Source organism: Vitis riparia, chromosome 18 (genome assembly GCF_004353265.1).
Source record: "Vitis riparia cultivar Riparia Gloire de Montpellier isolate 1030 chromosome 18, EGFV_Vit.rip_1.0, whole genome shotgun sequence".
Classification (NCBI taxonomy): Eukaryota; Viridiplantae; Streptophyta; class Magnoliopsida; order Vitales; family Vitaceae; genus Vitis; species Vitis riparia.
Genome location: NC_048448.1, coordinates 13947609 through 13965169, shown reverse-complemented (window position 1 = coordinate 13965169; position 17561 = coordinate 13947609). Strand labels below are relative to the sequence as shown.

Below are 17561 nucleotides of genomic sequence, written 5' to 3'. Positions count from 1 at the left end.
ATGGCAAACTATCATGCATCCATGAAGATCTTGATAATTTTAAAGATTTCATATCAGCAAGCATCTCTGTTTCTCGAATGGAATCGTACATCCTTTTATCTGCTATTTCCCAATCTTTCACACATATCCCTGCTTCAATAACATCTGGCGCTAAGTTGCATCATTTTTTACTAACTACTCTTCCACCTGCACTAAAAGCAGCTTCTGATGCAACTGTACTCACAGGAACTGTTAGTACATCACGAGCAATTATAGAAAGCACAGGATATTTGTGTTGATGTGATTTCCACCATATTAAAATATCAAAATCTTCTTGATCTTCAAATGAAATTATATCAGTATTAAGATATTTATCTAAATCAGATGTATTATTTGGATAACTATTTGTTGTCTTTTTTCGACTTTTCAACATTTCTAGAGCTCCTTTATAAAAAGATGAAGAGTTTGTAGATGTATGTGGTAATTTAATAGTATTAATATCATTATCATATTTTTCTTTATAATAGTTATATAAATCATATAATAATGAATTTATTTCATTTTTAATTTCTTCAATTTTTATTTGGTCATTAAAATAAATAATTGTTAACCATTCATCCAAAGCTTCAAATTTCAATCTAGGGTCCACAATTAAAGCAATATAAAAAATTAAAGGTATTTCTCCCCAATATTTTCTAAATTTTTCTATCATTGCAAATATTGTATCATTAAATATTCCAAAACTTAAATATTTTTGAGGTACAATAAAAATATTAGTTATTTGCATAATAACTTGATTTGAAGTTGGATAATATACACCACAAAAAATGTTTGTTGAAGTATCAAAAATTTCAAAAAGATCTCTTAAAAGATCCGCAATATGCCAATCATAATCATTTAATGCATAAATATTTGCTTCACAATCATTGTTAATTAATTGTATTTCATATAATTCGACTACTTTTCTATATTTTGTAATATTTTGTAAAATTTTATATGTGGAATTCCATCTGATGGCCATATCCAAATTTATATTTTTTTCTTTTCATATTTAACATTTTGCAACAATAAAAAAATAATTCATATTTTGCTTGAGAACTATTAATACTATATGCAATGCCTCTAATTTTTTCCAATGTACTATCAACATTTTTTAATCCATCCTTTACAATTAAATTAAAAATATGTGCACAACAACGCACCTGAAATATTTTAGTATGATCTTTTACTTGCCAATATCGTTTTAGTCTATGTATTGTTGCATCATTATTAGTAGCATTATCTAATGTTATTGTCAATATTTTATCACAAATGCCTAAATCTATAATTTCATCATTTATTAAAGATGCTATATTTTTACCACTATGTGGAGCATTTATTAATTTAAATGAAATTATTCTTTTATTTAATTTCCATTCATTATCAATGTAGTGAGTAGTTATACATAAAAAACCAGTGTGAGTTAAAGATGTCCAAATATCAGATGTTAAACAAATATTTCCTTCAAAATTTGTAAAAAAAAAATTAAATTAAATTTCTTTTTGTGTATAAAATTTTTTCATAATATCTCTTTTAACTGTATTTCCAGACCAACCTTTAAATTGAGGATTAATACCTCGTTGAATTGTTCCTGCAAAATCATGAGTTTCCATCATGTTGAAAGGTTGTTCTGCTCTTATTATATAATCAATCATTTCTTCACTACATTTAGATTCATCATAAGAAAATGTTTTTAAATTTCTACTTTCATTTTTACTTAATTGTATATAATTTCTAATATCTACATTATTTTTAGTTTTACAATTTTCATGATGTCTTTTTAAATGACTTGTGCCTGCATTTGAGCCACCAGTAAGAAATTTATTACAAATTTTACATTTTGCTTTTATTTCTTTTTTATTATTTTCTAAAATTATTTCTATTCAAAAAAATTCCATATATTTGAAGTAAATTTTTTGTTTGATGATATTTCATCACATGGACTAGATGAAGAAACACTTGTCATATTATAATTATTGATAAAATATTATACCAAAAATAATAAAGTAATAAATATAATAAAAAAATGTAACAAAAAAATAAAGTAGTAGGGGTGAAGTATGTTACTCAATTAGAGAACCGATGCAGAAATTCCTAGCAAATTTGAACTCTTGGAGCCACCAATGCTTGTTTTGCACCACCAACAATATTGTATAATTTGAGGGAAAAATAAAAGAATTTGAAATATTGTAGAATGTGAGAGAAATAGAGAGAATTTGATAAAAAAAAAAATGAAAAGGAAGAAAATGTATTTATAGGAAGGTTAAAAAAAAATCAAAATTCAAAATAATTGGTCATGTGACCGTTGGAGGCTTAGCTCCAACGGTCACATGGGCTGGAGCTAGGCTCCAACGGTCACATGACCGTTGGAGCCTTTAATTTTTTTTAAAAAAATAATATACTTTATTTATATATATATATATATATATATATAACTCAATTAATAAAGATAAAAAGAATGTAGTTTAGCTGGTTAGAAGCTTAAGGTTTAAAGCTGAGCAGAAGGGTTCGAATCCCCCCCTCTCCCTTCCCTTGGCTTTTTTGAAAGCCATTTTGGCTTAATTCAAAAAGCTCGCTGGCCCGGCCCGCCCACAGGCTCATAGGCCGAGCCGCGGGCCTAGCATTTTAGCATAGCCCAAGCCGGGGCCCATAGGCCCGGCCCGCCCGTTGGAGACCCCTATGTAAGGCACGCTCTAAACGTCGTCGTTTTTTGCATTTCCAGCCTCGTTCCCATTATATTCGAGTAGAAATTATACAAAAGGCGAGTGACGTGTCAATAACTTGGTTTTAATTTAAATATTGTATATTTTATTTATGAATACTATAGTAATCAAGTATACTTTTGTAAACTTGGAAATGTCATCACTAATGACACATAGTCGCATCCATGGATGAAAGTTTCCTTTTTTTTCGCCGAAATTTCCGGTTTCGATGGCCGACGATACAAAAGAGGAGGCGAAATGTCGACGGGAGAATTTCGTCAAATTTCGGTTAAAATCAGCTGCATGCAAAAAATCAGCGGAATCTTCAAAAAAATCGCCTCGGCCAAATTTTGGTTTTTTTACCGATTTTTCGGGAAATTTCCCGATATTTCCTACCAGTCCAGCCCGCGCACAGGATACAAAATCTGTCCAATTTTTTTATTAAAAAAAAAAAAAAAAACATAAGATGTTATTTGGTAATCTAATCATGATTTGCAGGCAAAGGTTGTGTTTTTCAGCCTGGCTCAAAAATCGTAGATTTAAGGTTCGTGAAATTTAAATCCAATGGCACAAAAGCAAAGCGACCCCTAGAACAGATCCAGAAAACACAAGGAGCAAAAAAAAAATGGATTTTTTTTGGTTTTCATTGGGGGTTTTGCATGGATTTTCTCGGAAATCAAACGACAATGAATTTTCCCGGAAATCAAATGGAGGATGGATTTTCTTGGGAATCAAACAGGGGTTGCAAAAAAAAAATAATAATAACATGATTAGATTAGTACCTGCGAGGATTGAGAGTGGAAGAGGAAATAGGGCCTTTTTAGGGATTCTCTCGTCTAGAGGGCAACTTGCTTCTTGATGCCCGACTGAGAGAAGTGGGTTGGGTGGCACTTTTGATTTTTAGATTTAGTAGAGATAAAAAATAAATTAAATTAAAAAATTAAAAAAAAAGAAACAAATCATGACAACAATTTTCCTCTCTCTTTATAAATAATTATTAATTATCCATCTTTATTTTGATTAAATCACTACCATTAAAATTTCGGTTTTTATGGATGATATTTTATAAATTAAAATTAATTTAATAAGATAAATTATTAATAATTTTAATTATTTAAATAAATAAATATTAATTGAAAAAATTGTTACCACATGTTTTACATAAAATTTTAGAAATTAAATTTCAAATAAAATATTTTATATAAATTCATTTAATTTTTTATTTAAAATATAATAAGACATTTTTTAATAAAAGTATTTAAAAATTTTTTAAATAAATATTATCTTCAACAAGATGAACTCCCTTCGTCTAAAAATATGATGAAACCACATTCATCTTCATTTTGATATTAAAGATTATTGCAATGTCATATGTATTATATTTATGTATAAATTATTTTTATTCAATAAATATAATATTTCTTAATTCAATTCTAACTTTATACATTTCCAAAATTCATATTTATTATTCTTAAAATTCAAATATTGAATCTACCGATATATCTCTATCTATTAATGTTTTTCTTCTTAATCATATCTATGTCAATTACACTTACACAATAACTTTAAAATGTGTTCTTGCTTCTTTTATCATTTTTTTAGAGTTTTTCCAAACATTTCTATGAATTTTAAATAATTTTCGCCCCACCGACATTTGTGAAAAAATATCCACCGATATTTTTTCGATATTTTCGATATCTGTAAAATCAAAATATCAATATATCCGTAAAATCAAAGTACCGATATATCCGTAATTACCGATATTTTCATCATTGGTCACATCTTGTAACTCATGTTCAATGCTCTTTGTGTCTAACTCACATTCAATGCTTTATGTCCATGTTTATCTGATTGTACCATATATAAGATTATATAACTACGTATATTGACCTCATCTCATTATATTTTGATTTTCATTTGTTTAATAACTAAAATTCATTGTATACTAATAATAACCGATATTCAAAGTTCAATAGGTACTGATTTGGTATCTTAATATTTTCCACAATATTACTATCATTACTTTTTTACCATGTATTTCTTGTCAGGCTATAATAATGTAACTCTTAAGTTTCAAAATGGGTAACCAAAATAACAATAGTCGAATATTATAAAAAATCGACTTACTTTCTATGAATATCAATTGGTTTTCAGATGAGATAGTCAAAACCTCTAATTCAAGAATCGGTATTAGAGTCAAGTCAAGGTCATGTTGGAAGATGGATTATTAATGTACAACAATATCGCTCTTAAACCTAAAGATTGCTCACTTAATGATGGTGATCAAATGTCATAAAAGGCTTACGTTGGGCATAAATTTATTTTTAGATGAGATGATGAAAACCTAACCCAAAAATTACATAACAAGCCATGATCAATGCAAAAGTTTTATGATATTGAATTATTACCCATGCATGTGGTAAATAAAATAAAATTAAACTTTGGCACAAATCATTTTAAGTGGAAAAATTCTATTGATTCGTTCCCAATTGGTGTCTCAGCTGATTCATGTCCAGCTGGTGCTCCTTGACTGAGGGAGTGATCAACAAAATTTATAACCTATATCACCATGCATTATGATAGCTTTAGCTAATATAGCATAGTGGCTCTAGGATCGTTCATTGGGAAGGGTTTTCAACTCACAACTAATACCAATTCAAAGTTAAATTGGTGCTTTTTCATTTCAAGGTTAGCTTAAGAAATAAAACACAAACTTTGTTTAAATGAGGTTTTGTTTAAAGCTAACTAAAAAGAAAGTAATGGAAATTACTTATGAAGAAAAACATTCCTTGGAGATTTGGGTTCACAGGGGAGGTTCCTTATGCAAAAACAGAGCTCTGGTCATTTGGTTCATTTCCTCGCATTAGAGAATTAACATATAGTCATTTCTCTAACCGGTGTTGTACAGATGTATCCTTTAAATGGATTTCAGCTCTAATTCTCTCTCACTGATGCAACTTGCAATGGCTCGTGCCTCTCACCTAGCATTTGTCATTCAAGGTGATCTTTAACTTTGGACTTCCCTTCTCAAGCTCGCAAGAGATAACTAATGGATGTCTCCTTGGAGTCCAAAAGTTTACCAAGTGTTGGCAATTCTAGAAAATCCTACCTTCAAGTCACTTCCCAAAAGCTCACAAAAGGAAAACTAGTGCATCTCCATGGACGGATATCACTTGCCTTACCAAGTGTTGGCTCAAGTGAATTGAAGGTGTTTTAAGTTAACTAAAAACATAGAAATCATTAAAGGATCACACTTTCTCTTCTTTAATGGCTGAAACCACAAAGCTATTAATTCTTGCACTTGGAACCTTTCCCGGCAACCTTAGCTCCAAGGAACTAAAAATCTAGCCACTCATTCTCTGAGGAAACTTCCTTAGAGCTTGTTTGGTTAGTAAGAAAACTAGCGAGAAAACAAATATATGAAGGAAAAACAGAGCAAGTGCTCTGTAAAATATATTTCTTCCTTCCGCCGATTACATCATAATAATATCAAGAAAATTACAAACTATCTATATAAGAGGTTATTCACCCTTTGTTCTTACTTAAAGACTAAGGAATCCTATGATAGGTGGGTTACAAGGAGACTTTGGGGATTTAGACAACAAATATCTAAAGCAAAATATCTTAAGATGTTGGTCGGAAATATTAGGAAGCTTCAGGAGAACGAGCCAAGCTGTCCGGGGAATCTGAATTGTCGGCCGCGGATGCTCTCCGGGTAAGCGCTATCAAAAGATCCGGACATGTCTGACCGGGGAAGTTGAAACGTCCTTCTCTCCCATCCGGATGTGAAATATCCGGAGAAGGTGGAAAGTCGTTCGGACAGAATTCTTCCCCCGGGTGGAATGAGCTATGTCGCAAGGGGGACCATCTGCGTGCGCAAGGGGGACCGTCTGCATGTGCAAGGTGTAGGGACCCCTCTCCCTGATGACACGGAGTACGCAAGACTATCCAGATCAACTTCATCCGGATTCCCTGAGAGGACATATGATGCGCTCCCCCTATCCGGACTCCCTCAGGGAGAAGCACACGGCACTCATGAACATCACACCCGGACGACAGCATATCCTATCCGGATATGTTGTCCGGATCATTGACTAAAGTGAGCAAGCCTTGCTACGTCATTCGGACAGCCTGCCACAGACCATGTTCCGCCGCCATCCGATGGTGTGTCCGGACGCCCTGTCCGGACATCTTTTGCTCTTTGCATTCCGGATTTGCTTATGGCAAAGGACTTCAAAGCTTCGGTTCTTCATGTTTCTGAGCTTTCCATTGCTTTGCCATGAATTCCAAAGAACTCTCCTCAATCTCGGATTGCTTTGGTGATAAAAAAAGCTATCAAAACATCAAAACTTAACACAATTCGATTAGAATTGATTGCAAGGGTCCTTAATATGTTAATTGGGTTAAAAGATGATAACTACTACTCAAAAGTGTTTAAAATAGTTTATTACAGGCTATGAAATAGCAATTTTTGAGTAGTAATCATCTATTTAATCCTCAAGGGAAGAAAGCTTTATCTTCTTATCTATTTCTATTAAAACATAATAAAAATTATAAAAAAAAAACTTAAAAACTAAATATATAAAAGTAAATGATGTTTTTGATTCCACGGTTTGGATAAGAATTTCTTTGGTCAGTCTCATAGACAATAGAAGACAACAAGTAAATTGATCTTTTTGATGCTGAATATGATACTCAATATTTTCTACACCATAATCAAAATAATCATTCAGAACAAAACCTTTCAAAATTTCCAAGAACAAAACCTTGATGACCATATCCTTTGAGAACTTTCAAAATTTGTTGTTTCTAAATCAGAGAATCATTGTGGTTTAACTTATAGTGGGAATACAGTTGCTAAATGTAAGAATCTGATTTGTAGAAGATAAAAGTGGAAAAAAAGTAGAATTTGGAGAGGCTCATTAATGATCCTTTAGAAAGTTAAACAACCTTGAATAATGATCCTTTACAAAGTTTAAAAACTTTGATGAGAGTAGAAAATAAGATCCCAAAAAATCATGAGAACAATTGGAAATTCTTGAAGAGAATGGCAGAAAATTGATGAATAATAATTAACTTTTATTAATGTTGAAATATAAAAAATGTTAAGGATCAAGGTTCCATTGATATTACTTGGCTTTGTTTGTCTTGTGATACATGTGTGATTTAATGATTACACCCATCTAAGTGGAAAGTATATTCATTAAATTCTTTTAGGTTTCAATTTTTAAAAGAGTATCCTTTTTAACGGGAGATGGGTGGCTTGAGTGTCAAAACCAAGTGGTGGAATAAAAACCTTGGCTTATCGAATATGCCCATTCCTCCTTTGATGACTCTCCGTAGATAAAATCTAAATTTTCTTATATGGATTGAAAGGAAATTGAACCACAAAAAATATGAAGGTGAACCATAATGAGAAACATACTTGCCCCATTAGCATGCATATAACTGATTAATCAACCCCCTTCAATATATCTCATAACGTGTTCAACACTATCGAAAGCTAAATCCACATGAGATGTGTCTTTTTCATCATTCACTATGCATTAGGAATATCCAAATGGATCTAGCAAACTAGCAACTCATGCATAAAGAAAATAGTTAACTTTTTACAACTTGAAGAAGTAGATTGATAAGATTTTGGCATAATTAATTTTACATATTTGGGACACTTCCAATCTCATATTTTGTTATGCTCCGATCAAAGCATCCTTAGGATCCATCGATTTTTGGTTTCTATTTCTTATTAGTTTCTATTTAATTTAGGGCATAAAGGATCTTCACAAATAGTTTCTATTTCTATTTAATTTCTATTTAGTTTAGGGAATAAACGATCGTTATGATTAGTTTCTATTTTATTTAATTTTTATTTTTATTTAATAACCTATATAAAATACATGAAAAAAATAATCTCAATAAGAACAATTTATTCTCTCAATTTTACATCTTCTCTTTGGGCCATAAAATATTTAGCATCTTAAGACTACCCTAATCCCAACCAATAACATAACCAAAGATAAAAAAAAACATTGAAAATATTGTAAAAGAAATAAAAATAATTATTCAACCTAAAAACATTAAATCTTTACAAATTGTGCTAAACTGAACAATCTAAATTTGAGTTTTTTTTAGGTTTAACAAAGCAAAATAAACCCTAAGAACCTAATTCAAAGTCGTAGATTAAAGATAACAAGTTCCTAAGATTAATAAAACTCAAGGAAATCTTTATAAATTTGCTTAATGAGAAAATTGGTTTGTGTTACCACTCTCTTCAATTGTGTATAAAAGATGCTTTAATAAGTCATTTTCAAACCCTAGGTCTATAAGATGAGATTTTGGGTTTTTAAAATTGTGCTTAGGCCTCCTCTCAAGCATAAGTGCATCCATTCCATTAGCTTCAACAATTTTTTCAAATTTTACTTTAACTTGTGTGACTTTTTTAGTAGGGTAAATGATCTCAAACTTAATGATTATGTTTAATTCTCATAAAATACTAAGAAAAGAAAAAAAAAATGATTATCACAAAGGAAAATGATTTTCACATGTTTGGTTATCCCATAAAAAATAACAAAAAAAATCAAATATAATTAAAACTAGTTAAAAACTTATATATTTTAAAATTATTTAATTTTTATATCAATAAATTAAAATAAATAAAATAAGTTTGAAGTAGCAAATAAAAATAATTTATCCATTTTTAATTTATTTTTTATTTTTCTTGTATTTTCTCTCAAATTTTTCGGAGATCAAACATAGCCAATGAATTTTAGCATATCTGCATAAAAGGAGTTTAGATTTTTTTAAAAAAATTTAATTACTCAATTTGACACTTCTATCCCCTAAAATTAATTGCAAACTCCACATTGATCAAAATTGGGTTCAAGGATTCTTGTTTCCAAACCTTTGTCTAAACTTGTGGACTTTGGAATATCATCCCAATGCTCAAAAATCAAAATTATCTTCTTAAATCATCCTTTTTTGAGATCTTGAAGGGAAATATCTACAAAATATCACATAATATTTGAAAATTGTGAGAACATTATGCATAAGGAGATAATGCAAATTTGGCTATTTAAGGGTCATGATGTCAATTAAATTATTTCAAAATATGTGAAAACATTAATAATAGCATTAGCAAACAATTTATTGTGTTCATAAATATTTATCAATGCAAATTTTAATTTTAATTTTTTTAAAAAAAACTATACTTCACTTTTTTTTTGGAAAAAAAAAAAAAACTATGTCTTGCATTTTTTATTTTTTATTTTTTATACTTGATCCTATTTATCTATCTTGATTTCATTTTTTTGTACCCTTATTCATTATTTTAAATTTCATAATTACATTCTACCACCAAAACTAAGAGTTTAGTATGATTACTATAACATTTTTCTCAAAAGAAGAAGAAGAAGATTGAGTAGGATAATTTATGTCTTTAGGTAAAAGTTTTTTTTTTTGTATCTTTTTTAGGGTTAGGTTAAATAATTCATTAAGGATGGTTCTATGTCGTTGTTAGATTTTATGCCTTGGTAAGACTCTTCATAAGGTGCCATGACTTGTTTTTGTATATTCTCACTTTCTTAATTTTTTTGTTGCATTGTATAATTCCTGTGTACTTTTAAAATTGATGTTATCTTCATTTACTTATCAAAATAATAATAATAACAATAATAAAAAATAATCCCTTAAATATTTGTATCCCATTTATTTGAATGATATTTTTAAAATTTTATTCGTAAGTGCTAGAAACACGGACATGGTAATTTTTCGATGTTTTTCTCTCATACTAGTATATTTAAAAGTGAGGACATCATTTTCAAATCTTATTAGACAATGATTTAAATATTATTCATACTATCCTTATCCCATTAAACAAATGTGACGTACACATTTTAGATAGTGGTCCATGATGTACACATTTTAGACTTAGCCAACTTTTCAACCAATTATGATTAAGTTACATTGTCTTCATATTTTTTAACAAGGGTTAGTAATAGTTGAACCACCCAAATAAAGAATTGAGAAAATTGAAGTATTAGTTGAACCACCATGAGCTCAAAATAACAAGTGCTTCAATCATGATTCATTTGGAGAATATGCAAGGAGAAGTGGGTGAAGCATTAGGAGGATACCTTCCTTTTGTACTTATGCAAATAAAAGGTCAAATGATCTTAATTTAAGCAAATTACAAGGGGCCAATGGAAATTTAAACCCTAAGATTCTTGCAAATAAGCATTCACATCTATTTAAGGTCTAAATTCTTGTGATACACGAGAAAGGAAGGACTAAGACACTGATTTTTGGCGTGAAACATGCTCAACCGATCCCCAAAATTCAAACTTGTATCATAGAAAATAAGTATAAATATGTCATTTTGACTTAGAGTCAAAATATCCAAAAATGATATTCCACTTTAAAAATCCATTATAGTAAAAAATAAAAAAGGTGAGTTTATTAATATTATCCTTTTGCTTGTTTTAAAATTAAAGAGAATAATTCCATTCACTTTTTTCCGAAGTTTCAATTAAATACATGTAACCCTCGTAAATTTGAAATTTTATCAAATATATTTTTAATTTTTAATTTTGCTCGTCTCCCTTTCTTAAAATATGATAAATATATGATAAAATTTTAAATTTATAAGAAATAGATGTATTTAGTTAAAACCTTATAAGAGGTGAATGAAATTAATCTTAAATTAATGTTGAAAAAATAGAAATATAAATGGGTTTTAGAAAGTGATTATATGACCCAAAATGATTAAGAGCTGTTTTTTTTTTTTTGTTCAAATATGATTTCTTTGGTCACTACAGATCTAACAACATCAAGTGGATGTTGGGCAATGAGCCCACAACTATTAAATACAGATTCTCCTCAAGAAAAAAGGTTAATCAAACTTGGTCCCCCAAGCCCTTTATAATTGATCTGTAAAACCTCCATGTGATCATCCCACCCAAGTGTAAAATTTGGATTTCATGGGAAAGTACCCAAAACAAAAGTTAGCTATTATTGTGTTTATTAATCATGCTTCATTAACTTAAAAATCTAAACAAAAATGTAACTCAAAATAATAACAATGAAAATAAAAATAAAAATTTAAAGAGAGAAATTGACAAAGCATTCTTCTTCCTTCTCAGTTCTTACATTGACTCTGACATTTTTCTACTACTTAACTGCCCATTTACTCGGTGGAAAACAAACCTATTTCCACAATCACAATCTCCCAACCAAAACCCTGCTTTCTTCTGGTTTAGGTATTGTGAGGGAATCTCTCTGTGTTTCCAAATTGTTATGTTCTATATCTGGTCTTCTGAGATTGTTTATTTTTGACTTTGAAGTTGTTTTGTTTCTTGGGTTTTAGATCAGATGAAGCCTTCCTCATGCCGCTACTGAATCAAGATGAGAGGAGCCTCCCCTAGCCCTTTAGAGACTCGCCTCCGACTGTCTGCTTCTGGGTTAGTTCCTATCTTGCTCTTTCTCTCTCTTTGAAAACGACTTGTTTAGACATATATGTGTATTGTAAATTTGTAATAATGATTGTTGTGGGTGAGTTCAATGTTTGGCTAAATTAGTATAGAAAAGAGCTCATTAATGCGAATGCCACCGGTTTTACATTTATTATGGTAGAATTGGATGTGGGATTTTGCTGTGTTGTAAAGATTAGTTCAATTGGTTATAATTAGATTTACAACTTTAGTTCATTATAAGCGCTTTAGTGTTTGCTATTGGGTATTAATTCAAGCTGAGATAATGAGAAATTTCCGGTGTTTGGATATGGGAATTGACTAGGTTAGTTGGGGTTCTTTGGATCACGAAAAGTGATCTGGGTATAATATGGATGTTCTTGAATTGGCAGGAGTGTTTGGATGTCAAACTTTGACAAATGGTATGCTGGATTATTGTTTGATTGTAGTTATATAAGATGGGTTTTTGTGTTTGGTTGTGATGGGTGAGCTGAGGTTCCTGTATGTTCTTGGTGTTCATGAATGATTCAACCAGAACAAATAGCCTGTTTAATGGGTGTTGCTAAGGTCGAGGAAAGTTTGAAGGACTGGTGGAGAGTTATCAGATTTGGTTTTTGGAAGATCGTGGGTATACTACATGAAATTTCTAGCATGCCATTTGGTTTTCTGGTTTTTAGCTGTGTGCATCTTTGTTAGGTCACAAGGGTAGCTTCTATAGTTTTTTTGGGCTGCTGAATTCCCTAGGGCTCGATATTGTTATAAAGCCTCAAGAAATTAAACAAGTTAACTGTAAAGGAAAGAGGGGCTGGTCTTGTGAGAGTTGCAGGCACTCATGACATGCTGCATAGTGTCAAGCTGAACCATATCTCAGCCTGCACACTGCCCTGTCCATAGTTAGCTGTGTGCATGTCGAGGAGGCAGAGTGAGGTCATTAGAACCAAGGCTAGGAAAGTAGAAATAGGGTACACACTATGTAACGACCTGCTCCCTCCCATTAGATATTGTTTGTTTTGGGTCCAATGGACCTTTATGGCTTTAAAACACATCTATATAGTTAAGAGAAGTTCATACATATATAATGTCAAATCCCCAAGCAGACACAACAAAAACAAATAGACATCTTTTGCGAGACCAAACAAACTCTCACATCACAGTCAATGATCGACTCTAATAACATTTATAATGACCTACTCACAACTGAATGGATGTTATTTGCTTTAAGTCCAATGAACCCTCATGGCTAAAAAACATGTTTACATGGTTAAGAGAAGTTCATACATATAGTGTCAGAAACTTTTTCCCTTATCCAATGTGAGATCTCACATATCATGTGTAGAAAGAAGCAATATGGAAAAGACCTTAAAGAAGTGCAAGCTCTACTTGGAAGAACTCATTGTGAAACTAATTCATGAACCGGGTCCTCAAATGGTGTGGCTGCTTCAACAAAGTCATATGTGCAGTATGGATTTATGATCCAGTTCCAAACAGTTTTTTGCTTTTGTATGCATGCATATCCTGAACTTGCTCTTTTACCCCAAATCAACTTAAATTCTCTGGCTCCATGGATTCAAAATTTTCTCTTTCTAAAACCGAGAATCCTTTGAATTCTCCTACATAATCGTAGTTGCTAAAGACCATTAGATTCTACAACTGCGTGTCTTATATGGTTTGAAGCATCCTTTCCATGCTGAGACATACTCAAACATGAAAAAGAGGTGATTTTTGAATTCATAAAATGAAATGTGTGGTTACCTAATTTTGCTAGGAGTTAGGAATTATCATCCGGCTTTCTTCTTTTTGCTTTTTGCTCTTTTTCCTTTTCATAGTTTGGCTCCTGAGTGCAGATCTATTGAAAAACTAATGTATCTTTGTTCTTTTCTTGGTTATTGCAACTTTATGACACATAGACATTCACCTTGTTGCTACTTCTCATTTCGTATTTGTCCCTGTTACTTGAATTGCCCACTCATGCCACCTGCAGGATGAATATCTGGTGTGTTAGTGCAATTCAAGTGACTGTTGAACTATGGTTGCAGGAGACCATAATGACGCATTATTTGGATTCTACATTAATTAGGAAAATGTAGTGAAGTGTGGAAGCCAGGGGCAATTATAATTTGGCATGAATTTGGGAATAAGTTGGAAAATTTCAAGAACTTACAGTTTAAAAGAACTGAAGGTCGAGTTGGATCTCCAAATTTTTAGGCTTTTTTCTTGCAATGGTTTTTGCTTACCCAAATTTTTGCTGGTGATCTGAACCTGTGGGCAATTATATTGTGATGTACTAAATGTTTCTCTCCCAGTTGGTGGGGATGCACAATTATTCTTTTGAGTTTATTTTTCTATACACATTAACACACTGCTTTGGTTCAGTGAGGAAGGAAGCAAGAGAAGGCTCCAAAGAAGTAAAGACTCTAAAGATGTTGAGAAGGCCTCTCATGTTCCCATCCAAGAAAGAAATTCAAATTGCAAATTTCCTACGTTGAAACTTGTACTTGTTATTATTATCTGTGGAACTTTCGTGACATTGCTCCACTCTCCAGCGGTCCATAATACAGATGGTCCATCTGATTCTTTATCTCGGTATGTCTTATTGCTATCTCTTTGCTTTCCCTTGTCATTATTAGGGCATATTTACTTTTCAATGTGTGTGCGTGTGCCTTTTTTGTATCAATCTTTTTCCTGATATTATTTTTTTGTGTCCCTTCCTTGATGAAACACTGAATATTCTGCTATGAGAAAAGTCCCCTGAACACATTGATATTCTGCTTTTTGCTTGGCTAGACCGAGAAGTGAAGGGAATTGGGTGTTTTTTTTTTCTCACTTCACTGTCTTAAAGCAAAGTTTATTGCCTGCAGGAAAAGTTTTGTAGACAGATGGATAAGGGAGAGTCCTGCTGATGATCCACGCTATACTTCATCATTGCAAATTAACTGGGACCAAATCTCCAAAGTCATTGAGAAATTGGATGACAGGAATGAATATCAGGGAGTAGGCTTGTTAAACTTCAATGACAAAGAAAATGATGATTGGAAGCAACTGTTACCAGATGCCGAGCATATTGTTCTGCATCTGGACCATGTCTTGAACAACATTACTTGGGAATCTCTATACCCTGAATGGATAGATGAGGAGGAAGAATTTGAGGTTCCCAGTTGTCCTTCTCTGCCTAGACTTCCGGTCCCTGGAAAGCCACGGATAGATCTCATTGCTGTCAAGCTTCCCTGCAACAAGTCTGGAGACTGGGCAAGAGATGTGGCTCGTCTGCACTTGCAGCTTGCAGCGGCAAGGCTTGCTGCCACTGCTAAAAGTTATCATCCAGTCCGTGTACTTTTGGTGACTGAGTGCTTCCCAATCCCAAACCTCTTCACTTGCAAGGAACTTGTTGCACGTGAAGGAAATATTTGGCTGTACGAACCCAACCTGAATACGATGAGGGGAAAGCTTCAGCTTCCAGTTGGATCCTGTGAACTTTCAGTTCCTCTCCAGGCTAAAGGTCAGTTTTATGCCTGATTACATTTTTTTCATTTGTTTCCAGAATTTGCTTAATGGTGTGTTTTTTATGAATTAAAACCAACCAGTCCAATCCTTTCTCCCTGAACTTTAAATTTTTTTGTGCCTCCTAGAATTTTTGGAATCAGTGGGGTAAGGCCTTCTTTAATTAAGTTGAATACTATGGTAGTTAATCCTTCCATATGTAAATCCATACTTGGACAATTTACACGAAACTAGTAGGGTTATACAATCTGTTCAACATTTTGTTGTGAAGCCCCTCATGCTTTAAATGTATGCCACTATTTGAAAATTTCAGTCTAATGACTTTGCAAATCAAGTTGATTTTCCCATTGAAGGCTACTAAAAAAAAAACTAATCATACATGTTTTAGTAGATCGGTTTTACTCAGCATCTGCACACCGAGAAGCATATGCAACAATCCTACATTCTGCACATGTATATGTCTGTGGGGCCATTACTGCAGCTCAGAGCATCCGCATGGCAGGTTCAACACGGGATCTTGTAATTCTTGTTGATAAAACAATCAGTGAGTATCATAGAGGAGGCTTAGAAGCGGCAGGTTGGAAAATTCATACTATTGAAAGAATTAGGAATCCAAAAGCTGAACGTGATGCCTACAATGAATGGAACTACAGCAAATTCCGTCTCTGGCAGTTGACAGACTATGATAAGATCATTTTCATTGATGCTGACCTGCTTATACTTAGGAATATCGACTTCCTATTTGAGATGCCAGAAATATCTGCGATAGGAAACAACGCCACCCTGTTCAACTCAGGCGTGATGGTGATTGAGCCATCAAATTGCACATTCCAGTTGTTGATGGATCACATCAATGAGATAGAGTCTTACAATGGTGGGGACCAGGGGTATCTGAACGAGATCTTCACATGGTGGCACCGGATTCCAAAACACATGAACTTTTTGAAGCACTTCTGGGAAGGTGACGAGGAGGAGAAGAAAGAGATGAAAACCCGTCTCTTTGGAGCTGATCCTCCAGTTCTTTATGTCCTCCACTACCTGGGTTTGAAGCCATGGCTGTGCTTTCGGGACTACGACTGCAACTGGAATGTGGACATATTGCAGGAGTTTGCAAGTAATGTTGCGCATAAAAGGTGGTGGAAGATTCACGACGCCATGCCAGAAAACCTGCAAAAGTTCTGCTTGCTTAGGTCCAAGCAGAAGGCGGCATTGGAATGGGATCGAAGACAAGCAGAGAAGGGCAATTACACAGATGGGCATTGGAAAATTAAGATAAAAGATCCACGCTTACAGACATGCTTCGAAGATTTCTGCTTCTGGGAGAGCATGTTATGGCACTGGGGTGAAACAAATTGGACGGATAATGCAACTGCTACTCTGCCACCGCCTACAACGACCACGGCATCTCTCCCTTCTTTATAATTCATAGTTTTTTTTTTTCTCAATACTTGCAATTTTCTGAGTCTTACAGATGACAGGAGTTGAATACAGTTTGAGTTTGAGCTAATGCTATTGAAAAAAAAAAATGTATCTTCTTGAACTCTTTGATGCACCCAGCTTGATAACCTCCACATAATTTATTTTCATGGTTCTGCAATCTGCTTTTCTGCTTTTGAGCCTGTATGCCGCTGTGTCATGATTATTAGTTGTCTTGACAATGGTACACTCCTTGTTAACACTACTCTAATTTTAGATCGAAAGTTTCTCCTTGTTCTTATGAAATCAATCCCACTCGCTTGGGAAGGAAATTACCGGCGACTCTTTTGCATCTTTAAGAGACGGGCCCAAAATGATGAACACCAAGAGTGACAAAAATCTCATTGTAATTGGAAGCTTGATAGGCACTGACTTGGTACCTTGATATTTTATTATGGGATTC

At 32.8% G+C, this 17561-nt stretch overlaps 1 protein-coding gene across 3 annotated transcripts; it reads left to right on the top strand.

Annotated features, from left to right (window-relative positions):
* Positions 1–11847: 11847 nt before the first annotated feature.
* Positions 11848–17279, top strand: LOC117907344 (putative UDP-glucuronate:xylan alpha-glucuronosyltransferase 3). Of its 3 annotated transcripts, none has more exons than XM_034820850.1 (5): positions 11848–11974; positions 12082–12175; positions 14558–14767; positions 15043–15680; positions 16071–17279. In XM_034820850.1, the coding sequence occupies exons 2-5, from the start codon at positions 12120–12122 to the stop codon at positions 17102–17104; spliced, it is 1938 nt and encodes a 645-aa protein (XP_034676741.1). In that variant the 5' UTR covers positions 11848–11974; positions 12082–12119; the 3' UTR covers positions 17105–17279. The 3 variants fall into 3 exon arrangements, with proteins under 3 accessions (XP_034676741.1, XP_034676743.1, XP_034676742.1); XM_034820852.1 differs by having other exon boundaries at positions 11851–11974; positions 16074–17279; XM_034820851.1 differs by lacking the exon at positions 11848–11974 and having other exon boundaries at positions 12014–12175.
* The last annotated feature ends 282 nt before the right edge of the window (positions 17280–17561 follow it).